General features: G+C 34.2%; 1 protein-coding gene across 1 annotated transcript; it reads right to left on the reverse strand.

Annotated features, from left to right (window-relative positions):
* Positions 1-12,831: 12,831 nt before the first annotated feature.
* Positions 12,832-15,387, reverse strand: LOC141712836 (ABC transporter G family member 5). The gene has a single exon (XM_074515926.1). The coding sequence runs from the start codon at positions 14,888-14,890 to the stop codon at positions 12,914-12,916; it is 1,977 nt and encodes a 658-aa protein (XP_074372027.1). The 5' UTR covers positions 14,891-15,387; the 3' UTR covers positions 12,832-12,913.
* Between the last annotated feature and the right edge of the window lie 5 nt (positions 15,388-15,392).

Raw genomic sequence — 15,392 nt, forward strand, 5'->3', positions numbered from 1 at the left:
TCAAGGAGAACCTCACTTAACAGCTGTGAAAAGAATTTTCAAGTACCTTAAGGGTACAGCTGATCTGGGATTGTTGTAACACCCCCAAATCCGGGGTCGGGGATCCGGGTTGTCACGAGTTCCATTTCCCTTAACAACACCCAATCTTAATAAATAATCAACTACTCGGTACTGTGACCCCACAATAAACACACACACCACAAGTTATAGTCTCAGAGATGAATATCCAAAAATAATCACAAGTCGTTTTATTCCACAATTATATGCCAATACACCTTAAACAGGTTTCTGAATAAATTTACATTTCTTTGCCATTATTACAATTCATAAATATACATAATCTGATACATCAAAAGTTGAAAGCCTAGCCTATTGGTAGTTCCTACCTCAGCTATGGCGGCATCAGTGCTTCTAGAAAACTGCGGAACGTCTCCTAACCTCTTGCGAATCAGGAGCTTGGTCCGGTTCATCTTGTCTATCTGATGTTGTGTGATGAAAGAAGAAAGCAAGGGTGAGCAGCAAGCCCACCAAAATAATATGTATAATGATTAACAATATATGAGCCTTCTCATAGTACTCATGAAAGTCTTGGTCAAAAGAAATGAACCAAGTTGATATCTTAATGCGATGAAGTCGCAAAATATTCAGTATATATATATATACATATATACTTTTCAAAATATTGGAAGTCCTCTTCCATGCACAATATACACAAAGTCCCAGTGTATAACTGTATAAAAAAAATATCGTTGCAAGGTGATCTCATATATCTAACCTTGTCTCAACGTTTTTCTGAAAATCTTTGTCATTCATAAGACAATTATTAATTAGATATAAGTTTAAAAGATGAAGTTACAAGATACCCCAATATACTTATATCTTTCCCAAATACTACTTGAACTACCACCGTTCAAGTTATAATTAGCTTCAAAAGTTCATCACATAGATGAGACTATAAGGCAAGATTTGAATAGATTAAATCTTTAAAATATTATCAAAATAAAATGAAGTTACGAGATACTTCATTTGATGTAAACATCATTTTGAAAACTTGACCCTGCCAACACTCAACAATCGCCCAACCGTAGCCTTTCTATCGAAGTGCTCTGGGTAGTGTTGCAGAAATTATCCAATTGGATGATGAACTCATTACGGGAGTTTGCCGCGCCAGGAAGACCACTTACGATGATCAGTCGTAGTAGTACAACCCCACCATTTTCTACATGTAGAGGAGAACCTGTCGGATTTACTTGTCAACCGAACACTGAACTCCTAAGGAATGGACCGCCTTAGCGGAACTTCCAGGCCATTTGGGCCAATATAATAAGGCTGGGCCGGCGCTACTCGGCCACTTACGCCACTCCTAGTTCAGATGAAATCCATGACTCTGAAATGTAAAGCTTGTCCCCACTTTCCCCAAGTAGAAACTTGTTGATACGGCTCCACCAAGAAGTCGTATCTATTTGGAAAGGAGAACTCACCGATATTTCCCAGGCGATGCCTGTTAATGGATTAACTTGTTCCAAGAATTTTACTTCCCGAGTGTTGGGTAAGTAATCAATTCATTTATCAAAACAGCAACCTTGTTGCGAATATAAAACACACCACAGAGCCGGATCCCTCAGATTTTGAGCGAGTATTTAAATCCCCTTCGAAAGGAGGATCTTAAAAAAATGAGTTTTGGGATCCGCTCTAACTTTTAAAAAAATCATTTTGAAGACTCGCAAAACATTTTTAAGAATGTTTGTAGTGAAGCTGATTTAATGAAGTAAATCAGTCCCCAGAATATTTAGAAAATGTCTGAATATTATTATTTAAATAATATTTCCATAAAGAATAATCTTTATAAAATAATTGAAGTAGAAGTATTAAAACTTATACTTGAAATGAATAGCAAATAATCAAAGATATACTTATACGAAAGTACTATCTTTATTTGAATAATCAAAAGTGAGTTTGATTATCGACACCTTATTCTTTAATAAAATAAAGAATATATCTCAGCAAATAATCGGAGTCATAGATCCTCAAATGAATATTCAAATAATATTCAATAAATAAAATAAGCTGAGTCATAAGCCCTCGAATGAATATTCGAAATAATATTCAATAAATAAATAAGTTGAGTCATAAGCCCTCGAATGAATATTCGAAATAATATTCATTAAATAAAATAAAGGAGTCATACATCCTCGAATGAATATCCAAGTAATATTCAATAAATAATATAAAGGAGTCATAAGTCCTCGAATGAATATTCAAGATAATATTCATTAATAAAATAAAGTTATCGAATAAACCTTATTCGATTAGTAGTTTTGAAAACTATAACCATATATATATAAATATATATATATAAAATCTACTCGGGATCCTCGACTCCCGGTTTTAGAAAATGTTTTCACCTTTGGGTCCCTATACTAAGGGTATATGCAAATTACCGCTATTCTCTAGCATAGGTATTATCAACTGAACCAACAAATATATATGGCAAGAATACGAAACAGGCATGTATATATATACCATATCAGCATGCTTCAATATATCACAAAATTTGCTAATTAACCAACATGCATCTATCACAAGATAATGCATATACATATATACATCACAACAACAGTATAACGGGTAGAAAACTTGCCTGAGCGACTGGGGGTGATAAAAGGCTCGGGACGAGTCTGGTAACCTATAAACAACAAGTAAGTTGGAATTAAACCAAAGTCACTTGTAAACCTATACTCTAACTACCTTAGACTCTAACGCTCGCTTTGGGCTTACTGATTCTCTTAAGTCACTCGAGTACCCTCGGCTCCACCATTTTTTATAATTTAACCATTACAAGTTTTAAGGCGATTCCTTCGCGAGTGTCTTACCAACTGCCTAACACTCTTACCATAATTGTTTCATACACTAATTAACCCTTTTTGGTCTTTAACCTATGTTTCAAATTAAGGCGAGGGGAAAAGTTTCGTTCGCGAAACGCCGTTACTTAAAACGGTCGTTTCTCCTAAACCGTACATCGGAATCAAACGAACTATATATCAAAACGAAGCTCGTAACATGAGCTATCTAAACATGGCAGTGGTCATATTCTAGCAGGGGGTCCTCGGGTCCTAATGTTATGCACAAAACAGTCTAAAGAAAATCGGACGTTACGACGGCTATGTTTACGCGATTACCAATATTTATACCACTCCAATTCTTTACCAATTCACTACAAACCACCCAACCATCATCAATACCTCAAACACAACTTATATCAAGGCAAAGTCAGTCCATAATCTCAAGGTTTTCCAACTTATTCAACCACAAACATGATCTACTAACCATAACTTAAGATTCATTAACCATTAACCAAGATTCATATCCAAAATCACCACAAATCCAACCAAACTATCTAACATACATGGATCTTGCTATACATACATGGATATTTCTATATATTCATTAATCCATCCATAAACTCATCAAAATTCAAAGTTCAAACTATAAGTTAAAGGTGAAAGTTGTTTATACCTCCTTGAAGCTTCCTAACACAACCCAAGAGCTTTGAATGCCTAAAAGAACCTTGATCCTTGCTTGTATAACCTTAATCTTTCATAAAAATTCAAGAAAACTAAAGTTACTTCTTGAAGGTTACTATTCACCATCTTCTTCCTTGATTTATTGGAAGAGATTGTGAAGGAATTAGGAGCTTAAACTTATAGCATATCCATATCTATGTACAAGGAAGCTTAGATAATTACCTTGTGATTTAACAATGCTTGGAACTTGATTTTTGAAATTCTTGCCCTTGAAAAAGATGAAAAGCCGAGAGCAAGATGATGAGAATGAAATGATTTTGTGTTTTTTGATTTGTTTGGCTTAGCTTGGTTGTTTTTTGTTTTGTTTTTGGTTAATTACCTTAATAACCTTATATTTGTGTGGTTATAAACCAACCACACCTCCTCCTTCCCTATGTCATGCTTACATCACATTGCTATGTCATCCTCCCTTCCTTGTCCTCTTCTCATTGGTTGGGTGACATCACTTCCTCTAATCCCTTTGCTTAACTTCCTAATTGTTTGCCTAATGACCGCTGATCTGTTATACGGTTCGCTTAACTTTCGTTTTCATTTATCGTTTGAAGGATCATACCCGGGATCTTATTACTTAGGTTCCCTTAACCTTTCTCAATATATTATATTCCTTTTATGATCCTCTCCTATAATCCTTTAATTTAAATCCTTTTTATCCTGTTACCTTTTTCTCAAATCTTTCCGTATCTAGTGTATTTCCGGGAAAAATTAAAGTGTTCGGATTTGGATTCTGACGATCTTTACATACACTTATATCCCATATAAAGTACTAATAAAATCTCAGAATATCCATATCAGAACCCCTACATAGTGTGGCATGAAAAGTTTTCTCATTCAGCAAAAACACTATTCATAAGGGTTTCAAAAATTTCCCAAAAATTGGGGTTATTACAATTGTGGTATCCTAGAGAATCAGACTTTAAGCTAATAGGTTACTCAGATGCAGATTTTGCTGGATGCAAAATTGACAGGAAAAGCACAAGTGGAAGCTGCCAATTTCTTGGAGGCAGATTGGTTTCTTGGTTTAGCAAGAAACATAAGTCAATTTCCACATCAACTGCAGAAGCAGAATACATTGCTGCAGGAAGCTGTTGTGCACAGATTCTTTGGATGAAGAATCAGTTACGGGATTATGGGTTAGAATTTTCTAAAATCTCTATTTACTGTGATAATCAAAGTGCTATTGCTATGACAGGTAATCCAGTTCAACACTCAATGACAAAGCACATCAGCATTAGGTACCACTTTATAAGGCAATATATGGATGAAGGTACAATGGAATTGCATTTTGTTCCAACAGATCAACAACTAGCAGATATCTTCACAAAACCACTATGTGAAGCTACTTTTACAAGATTGGTAAATGAACTTGGAATGGTTTCAGGTTCTTTCTCTAAATCGACCTAGTTTATGTTCTGATACATCAGACTTTATGATCAGTATTTACAGATATTACTATCTTTGTGTATTCTGTGCTTAAATTGAAATTTGCTTAAGTGATGATTGTTGTCTGATGTGAATTTCTAAACTCTGATAGTGATATGAATGTTTCTGTCTTTTCAATCCAATGAGGATAACTGTGTTAGATGCTGACCTAGTAGTCTTTAATATACTAAAGATCCCATGTTTGAAGTAATTGTTTATGTGGAAATCTTTTAACACAAGAAAATTCTGATATTGAGCTTAGTTAAGTTTACTTTGTGTATCTTATTACTAAGTCAAAAACTAGAATAGTGCTTCTTAAATGTTAAGTTCTGATGTTAGTAAATCTGATGGATGTACTAAGTATTGATAAGCCTCACTTATCAAAAGAAAAAGAAAAAGAAAAGAAATAAATATCAGGTACTCCTTTGAGATCTAGAGTAAAAATATGGAAAGGAAAACCCAAGTGCATTGCTGGTATTAAGTAATATGCATTAGAAAAGCAAAAAAAATTCTTGGTGACTTTTCACACTCTATGATTACTGGAGAAATACTCTGATAACAGTATAAATTCTGATAAGCAGTCGTGACTCACTTACACTGAGAAGCCACTGTAAAATGGAATTTCAAAAGATGCATAAAATGAGCACAAAACAGTTGAGGTGGACTCATGCATGAACTCATTCTACTGTAGACTTCAGAATAATGACAGATTTTGAGCAAAGTTCTTAGTTATGCCTTATTTCTAAGATGTACTGAAGTGAATCAGACTTTACTCTTTGTCAGATATTTAGCTTAATGTGCACACATACACTCCATATGAATGATGAAAATTATTGTGGTGATAAATGTTATTTTAGATGAACAGTTTAAGTGTCAGTTGCATAAATTCTGAGGACAAGTTCTGATGGAAATTCTGATGATTAAGTTCTGATGTACTCATATCAGTATTTGTGTGAAGAATTACAGGAATAACCATTCACTTTTCGAGTTAAGAAGCCATATTCTGATGACTTTTAAATTCTGATAATAATCAAGTTCTGATGCTGACGTGGAAGTATTTATTTATTTAGTTTATATTTTGTCATTACTTGAACGATCATATTTTTACAGAAATTGTTTTATGTGAGATAAAACAGTCATAATCATTATGGGTTAGTGGTTTGCGTGTATGTCTTGAAAAACTGCATGCGCACAGTAATTGTTATTATATCCCGTGCCCATTAACTATGGCTTTAGATCTTTTGTTGACTGTTATTATTACACATCAGTCTAAGAAGTCGAGGGGTCATTATTTTTACTTGTAATTGTTACACATTCCTCGCGTCCCTTCGAAAGATACTGTAACTGGGAGTTCTAGGCCCCTCAAAAGGCTTAGAAAGTTAAAATCTGATGATAAAGCTCCTACAATGTCTCCACCTTTGAAGAAATTGAAGAAACAGAGAGCTCACAGGGACATAGTTGAGTCAGATTCAGAGGATGTAGTGGAAGCAGCTAAGGAAGGGGGTCAGGAATCTCTGATCCCAACAGAATCAATTGTTATTGAATCACTTCCTTCTGCACAACCAGAAACTGCTCAAGATAGAGTGCCTACACCTCATGTGTCACCTATAATTGAACTACATACTGAAGACCCAGGTACAAGTGCTGAAATTGATATTCATAACTTGATTATGCCTGAGGTTTTGTACTTGGAAGCTCCAGCAATTCAACTCACTCCACCAACAACTCCAATTTTGGATGTTGATCAGAACTTGGCCGCAGATTAGAATTTAGAGGATGATGTTGAAGCCTTTATAGCCTCACATACTGCTATTTTATCAGAGGATGCTGATACTGCAGGATCTGCAAGTTCTGATGCTGCCAATAAGGAAACTACTGGTGAAGCTGCTACCAATCTAAATGCTGCTGCAGTTGGTCCATCAGGACATGCACCTCGACAAACAGTTAATAAAGTTGATCTAATCAAGAAGTTTGTTAAGGAAGCACCAGTACCTTGGAGTGAGACTCCTAGAGGACAAGAGTGGACTAAGGAATGGAACACAGTTAGTTTTGTTCCTTCTGAAAAGATTCTTGCTGAGCATCTGGCAAAAGCTGATGAAATGCTGATAAATGATGATTTCAAGGCACAGCTGAGAGTTACTGCATTGAGTACTAGGCACCTTCAAGGTCAACACTCAACAACTCATGCCAAGGTGAATAAAATTCAAGAAACCTTGATCCAGCAAGATATGAATATGAAACTTGAAAAGAATAGATTTTTCAAGCCAGCCTTTGACAAAATTGCCTACATTGAGAAAACTCAGGAGAAGTAACAAACTCAGATTGATGAAATTTTAAAGAATCAAGCTTCTCAGCAGACTCAACTCAATGAGATCCAATCCTCAGTGGAATTACTTGTCTCTCTTCTTTTACCTACTGATGCCAAAAAGGGGGAGAAAATGATTAAGTCCAAATACAAATCTATTCAGACACTGAAGGGAAAGGATGATGGAAATGATGACCAGGGAAACTCTGATAAGGGTAGAGGTCAAGGTCAAAGCAAAGGATTTTCATCAAGTAAAGCTAGAATTACAAGTCAAGGAACAAGTTCCGATACTGGTAAAAGGATAAGTTCTGGTGAACATCTGGAACTTGATGAATAAATTTCAAAGGAATTATTTCTTAAAGAAAATCCAGGAATGGACTTTGAGAGTCTAAAGGAAGAAGAAGCTAGACTCAAAGCAGAAGGTGTCAAGACAAAATCTAAAGCTTATGTTGTTGAAAAGAAATTTCCAAAGCCTAAGGGTATTGTGATAAAGGAAAGAACAAATTCTGAGGCAACCAAATCCAAATCACAAGTGGAAATTGATCCAAGGTCCAAGGGCAAAGAAAAAGTTGATGAACCTGTAAAGGTTTATATGCTAGTCATGGATGAAGAAATAACTGAAGAAGATGCTAGTCTTACTCTGATGACAAAGAAGATTTCTCAAACAACCTCTGACATGGCTCATGTTGTTCAGAGTCAAGATATAGTAAGTTCTGATATGACAGTGAAGCAAGCAACCTCTGACATAGCTCAAGTTGACTTGATATCAGAAGATAAGGAAAAGGAAACCTCTGACATTGCTCATGTTAAATCTTCAAAGATACTCCTACCAGGATTCACCAAAGCTAAACAGACTCAACCTTTGAAGACTGCAACAAGTGGTTTTGAAGCAAGAGTTGTTACAGGAAAGGAAGCAAGAGATAAATCTTGATTGGGTAGTTCTGATGAAAGAAGAGTACACAACACTATCAATGATCCAACTTCCTTAGGTGAACCAGGAGTAGGAGCAACTCCTGAGAGATTGAATCGACTTGAATCTGTACAAATGGTTTACCATTCTGTTTTGAAAGAACATATCTTGTTATATTTTATAACAGATGGAAGGGTATACCATATCAGGCAGAATGCTATTCCATTGAAGTATTTTGAAGAACTGGAACAAGTTCTATTCCTACTTCAAGTGAGAAACAGATTAACAGATAGTGCTGCAGGTTATTTAAAGTCACAAATTCAAAGACAGAAGAAACTTTACTCTGTAAAGTCTGACATCACATATTGTCCCAAGTACAAAGATCACAAAGGTGATATTGTTGAAATGAAGCCTAACACTGCTAAGATCATAACTACTTTTCTGGGTTATAAGGCTGTGGAATTCAATCTAGAGTCTGACAAGGCATATCTGATCAGACTAGATCAGGAGATAAGAAAAGCTAAGATAAATGATCTCAGAGCAGCTATTTTTCAAACTGGTGAAGATACAACTGAATTGAAAGATGCCAAAAGTAGGATGGTTAATGAACTTGAATATGCTGAGAGAAGTCTTTTAAGGAATTATCTCAGAACAACTCCTGATATCAAAGAGATCAGAAATTGAAGCCAAGTCAAAGAACTACAACTGCTTAAATTCTGAAGTGTATACAGACTGAAGCTGTTATCAGACCTTGAGGATGGTAAAGCTATAAGGATGGTAAATTGTAGTTATCTAGTCAAATTCTCATGCATTTGTACTTAATGTTTTTAACATCATCAAATATCTGTTGAACTTGTATATTATGCTAATTTACAAGTTGGGGGAGATTGTTAGATATATTTGTGATGTCATGACTAATATGATTTGTGTTTAAGTTTTCAAATCTTACTTAACAGGACAAATCAGTACTTAACTGGAAATCAGTACTTATACTGAAGTCAGGACTTAAGATATCAGAACTTAAGTTATCAGAACTTAAGTTATCAGGAGATAATATCAGGACTTAAGGAGACTTTCAGATAAGGCAGGCGGCTGATTGAAAGGAAAGAAGATCAAGACAAACACAAGAAGAGATATGCATGAAGAAAGAATTCTATGAAGAATAGAATACTTGGAAGAAAAGATAACTGATTGATATTTTAGGAAGCAGAATTATATTCGATATCAATTAGAACATTATCTTGTAATTGTGTAGTATATAAACACAGACATAGGGTTTACACTATATGTGTTATCTTAATCGAAGTCATTATTTTTTGTAACCCTAGCAGCTCTCGTGATAATTTGTTCATCACTGAGAGAGAACAGTTCTTTGTAACCGAGTTTATTGTGTTGAATAAAATCTGTGTTCTATTCCTTGAGTTCTTATATTCGATTTGATTGTAGTAAACATTATATTCACCCCCCTTCTACAGTATGTGTGACCTAACATTTTATTTCCCTACAAAAGAGATAAGAAAGAAGTTGGGTGCATTTAGAAATTTAAGTTGGATAATAATTCATAGATTTTGTAGTTATATGAGATACATGATTTAATTTTTTAACTAAATTATATTGGTTTAAACTTTATTTTGAAAGATGTTAACATACATTTTAGGAAGGTGTTAACCGACCGACCAAACTAAATATGGTTTCGCTTATAATAGTATAGTATAGACTAGCAGTACCGTGTAATATTCCCTCCGTCCCTAAAAACGTATCCTATTTGTGTTAGACACGTTTTCCAATACACACTTTTGATCGTTAATATCTTTAATTTCGTATTAGTATTAAATATAAAAATTTCATTATATTAAAGTACTCATGAATACGAATTCAACAAGATAACTCATGACTATATTTGATCTTATAGATTAGACGTAAATTAATAGTAAATCGTTTACCATGAACAATATTAGAAGTCAAAAAAGGAAATGTATAACGAGACGAAGAGAGTAGTATATAGTTGCCAAGCCCCCTTAACTTTGGCACTAGTATATAATTTGACCACTAGAGTGTTATATCATTTGACTATTTTCGACGACTCACGTCAAATTTCAATTTTTTTTAAATTGGGTCAAAAGTTTCAATTCTAAATTCAAAATAAGTCCAAACTGATTGATCCAAATATATTTAATTTGAATAACAACAAATCCAAAAATCATCAAAAATATCACGACTTGTTGATGCACTTAACACTAATACTTTATCCCATACATAAGTTCCAAATTTTATTAACTTGACACTCAGATGAAGATATGCACAAAAGACCCACCGGACCGTGTTTTGACCGGGCTTTAAAAAGCCCGGGCTTTGACCGGGCCGGATTTTTCGGGCTTTGACTTTGACCGGGCTGGGCTGGGCCGGGCATTCCGAAAATGTCAGAGCCCGTTTGGGCCCTCAAGGAGGGCCTAGCCGGGCTTTTTTTGGGCCGGGCTTTTTTCTAATTTAAATCGGATCGAGTATTATTAGAGATTCCGAAGAATACATGTATTAGCAACTAGATCATCGTAACAATGTATTAGTTTACATGAAATATTTTATGAAAACATTACTTCGTTGAAAATATTTAAGTTCGACAAAAAATAAACATGTTTATAGAATAACATGTTTTATCATTGTTATGATAACAATATTATCCAAATATATATATAGTGTACTTATTATATTTTCTTTCATTATTTATGCAACGAAGTATATAAATAATATTAGCAATCACATATATGTAAATATATTTGTGTTTAAAGTATTATTTATATTTATAGTAAATGTGAATTTATAAATATATAAGAAAATATATTAGAATAATCAGATTATAACCGGGCTTTTTCGGGCTTTTAATCGGGTCGGGTCAAAGCCCGGGCTTTACCTAAAAATATAGGGCCCGTCGAGACCCGAAGTCCGGGCCGGGACCGGGCCGGGCTTGACCGGATTTTGACCGGATCGGGCCGGGCCAGATTTTCGAACCTGGGTTTTTTGTGCATCTCTACTCAGATGCTCCATGCTAGACTGTCATGCCAACTCAAAAAATAATATTTATTTTGACCCTTAATATATACAAATATATATATATATATATATTATTAATATTTCAAATTTGTTACAACAAATATTTGAATTAAAGATTTGGTAGTGAATAGTTTAATTTTTAAAGGAAGTAAGAGATATGTGGTGGTTATTAAAACATCTCCAACCCCCAAGAGAGCCCTTAACTATAATACAACAAATATATGGATTGAGCATAAAAAATGGCACTCCAACCGTCTTTGTCCCTATAATTTTTTATTTTTTATTTATTGTCAAAAGCTATATTTTAAATTTGATAACTACAAGTTATTTAGTTTAGATGAATATTATAATTGTTGAAATTCATTTAAATTTAGAATAATGAAAATTTAAATATTAAATAAATATTGTTTATATGTTATAGGTAACCATTATATGAAATGTTGTTGGAGTAAATTAGCTTTTTTGATCCCCTGTATTAGACGAAAAATTATTATAATATATTTTAAGGAAGAAAAATGGGCCAGCCCATTGGAACAAAAAAAAGGTGATTGTAAGGGCAAATCCAACAATAATTCAAATATCCAAATTTGGGGCAGATTACCTAAATTTCATTCCAACTTTCAGTGAACACTAGTGAATGTTTACAGATCCAAATTTGGATCACTTGGTTTAATATAAAATAATAATTTTATTTTTTTTGTAGTTTATGAGATTTTAAATTGATTTTTGATTTTTTAATTATATAATTAATACCAGAATATAATTAATAGTTAAAAAAATTATTTTTAAAATAAAACTTAAAATAATGAGAAAATATAATTTCATTAAAATTTAAATAAAAGTACATAAAATGCATAAAAGAAATTACAACACACAAAATATCTCGAAAACTATACTAAAAACATAAAATTTTGATTTAGTCGATCAAACTATTTTGATACTTGAAAATTTTGTAAGTTAATTATTGAAATAAATGTGTGTTTCGAGAATTAAGTACATAATTTTAATATTTTTATGTGTAACAATTTTTTTTGATTTAATTAATTTATGAAATGTTATATAAATTGTTAATAATGATTAAACGATAAATTTAAGATAAAATTGCTTAATATAATATTTATATATTATTATATATAAAAAGTAATTTAAATCAAATATTTTGATCACACTGTTGGAATTGGTCAGAAATTTGAATCAGTATATGATCCAAATTTGAATTTTTGAATTACAAATGTTGAAGATCGCCCGAGAGCCAGCTAAAAGATTGTCAAGACTTTATATTTTGTTATCCTCATTATTTTTCTTTAAGAGTTTGTTCGAAGAGACTACAACACAACAGTCTCTTGATTCATTTTTAAAAAATAATATAAACAACTAAGCTCCTCAATTATATTTTGGAGCTCCATTCCACACACTATCTTTTCCTACTTACATTAGTTAGGTTATTTGTCCTTTGTTTTTAAAGCCACAAACTATTTGTACTACTTTATGTTTGTTATAAACTTGTACTTTATAAAATTGGATTGTACATGTTTGCATCAAGTGAAACTACCTTTGCAGCAAAATATAGTAAGATATATTTTAATTTCCAAGTTTACATTACAATTATTTGGACAAATTTGCAGAAACAAAAGCAAAGATTGATCATCATATCATACAAGAAGTCTCTCGGAGTCCCCTCTGAGAGCATCTACACCTGAGAATCACATAAGAAACGAACCTATAAACCAAAATAAAACACACCATAATAATCACATTTTTCCATATACTTTCCCCCCCATACCCTTGTTCTTTTAGCAAATCTTTTCCACTCACCATACACTTGCCAAACATATACTCCAGACACTTCCCTTCTCCTCCAGAAAACTCATTTATCAGTAGCCCTTCAAATGGATACTTAAAAAGAGAGATGTAATGCATAAACACCCAATACTTTGGCATCCCACTCTTCGACACAAAGTAGCCGGAAAACAAGAAGAAAGACCCCATTACTCCACAAATCACCGAGTTTCCAATGATGAAATTTGGCACTAGAGCGCTGAAACACACCACAACTGAGTTGGCTGTGTAGAGAATTAACCATATGAGCAGTAAGAAGTGAAAGAAAGCCATGAAACTCGGGTTAAGCCCGACGAGCCAATACAATGGCAAAGTGAACAAAACAGCAAGTATTAGTAGAAATGGCAAGTAAACAAGTCCATTAGCTATGGCATATGATGAGACTCTGTAGCTTCCACAAGATGTTTCCTTCATTAGTATTTCTCTTTCTTGCAAGAATATAGGTAGAGCTTCTATTGTGCTTGTTAGCAAGAAAGTCAGTATAAATGCAAATAAACCTACCCTTTCCTCAGCTCCAACCAAATCATCTTTAAGATTGTAAAAGATTGACCCCAATACAACACCAGCTACTAACATTTGAATTGTCCTGAAAGCAAAAAGCTCCCTAGTTCTAAGAATGTTCTTGGAGAATCTTTGAGTGAGGATAAGGGTTTCGCTTAACCTCGAATTCGCAAAACCAATGGGAAGTTCAGGAACACCAACATTCTCGAACATTACAAATTCCTCATCCATAACCTTGGACTGTTGAAATAATTGCTGTAAAGTGCACTTGCCTACTTTGTTTTGTAGACTAGATGGAAATTGTTGTTGAGCTAAAACATGAGTTGTTTCCTGATGAACTACTAGTTGGTTTCTTGAAGATTGGAGTTGTTGGATTGTTTCAATAGACTCTATTGCAAATTCAAGAATATTTACCTGAACAGGAAGCTGTAATCCCATTATGTTTAACCGAACTCCGAGCTGATCCACTGAGCCATGGTGCAAAACTGATCCATTAGCCAACAAGAGAATTGAATTGAACAGCTTCACTATTCTGAACCCTGGCTGATGAATGCTCAACACAATGGTTCTGCCACGTGTCTCGGCCATGGTCTTCACCATGTCAATGATTTGTAAAGCTGAGTTGCTGTCCAAACCTGATGTTGGTTCATCAAGAATTAGTACTTTTGGATCATGTATGACTTCAACACCAATAGAAACCCGCCGTCTTTCTCCCCCAGAGATTCCTCGGATCCGGTTATCACCAACTCGTGATCCGGCTACATGACATAACCCTAGCTCTTGAATCAATGACTTCACTCTTGATCTAAGCTCAGTCTCCGGAAGACTTAGCCGGAGTTTTGCACTAAACATTAGAGTTTCTTCAACAGTGAGGAGTGGAAATAATATGTCCTTTTGTGTAACATAGCCAGATAACTTCTTGAACCTTGCTTTTTCAACAGGCTTTTGATTCACAAAAATCGAACCACTCTGTGCATTGAGTTTGCCAGCAAGGATCTCAAGCAACGATGATTTTCCAGCGCCGCTTGGTCCCACAATGGCGAGGATCTCCCATGGTTTGGCACGGCAAGTGACATCTTTAAGAACATGTCGAAATCTAGGGTTTGTTGCACTATGATGATTAGCAACTTTCGGTAATGTTTGTTCTTCGAGTTGAAGAACTTGTAACTCATGGTTATTTTGTTTGCTAGTGATTGTAAGTGACTGGTATTGGTTTTGGTTTTGGTTAGGGATAGTGTAATTGATGCCAATGGCTTCAATATCACAACCTTGTAATTTCTTCATGGAGAAGAAGAAGAAGAAGAAGAAGAAGAAGAATCAATGACCTCGATCTATTAATTTTTCTAATTTCTTATTTGGCTTCTTGAATTGAGTACTTACTTGCTAGTAGTACTAGTTTGTTGCTCTCTTTGTAATTTTGTATGGCGTTTTGCTGATATATAATCAATGCAATTGCATGCGATTAAAATAATAGGGTTAGCGTGACCATTATGTCCCCAAGTGGTGAAAGAGGTTCACGAACATTTTGTTTTTGCCAAATATGATCTCTACTTTCTAGGCCATGGAAATTTGTAAAGTATACATTTCACGGGATATATGCATAATTTGCAAATGCAAATAGCTGTATGTATAGATTATGTTGAGGAAAACAAATAATGGAGGGATTGAATCATGCATGGAGATTACTCGAGGGAAGTGATCGAGATCACGTTAAATACAGTGTGTTTACGAGGTCGATGAGAATATATATATGTACATTTATACTTCTCCGAGCCCCCTTCACGAG

The sequence above is a fragment of the Apium graveolens genome, chromosome 3 (assembly GCF_009905375.1).
Source record: "Apium graveolens cultivar Ventura chromosome 3, ASM990537v1, whole genome shotgun sequence".
In the NCBI taxonomy this organism is placed as follows: Eukaryota; Viridiplantae; Streptophyta; class Magnoliopsida; order Apiales; family Apiaceae; genus Apium; species Apium graveolens.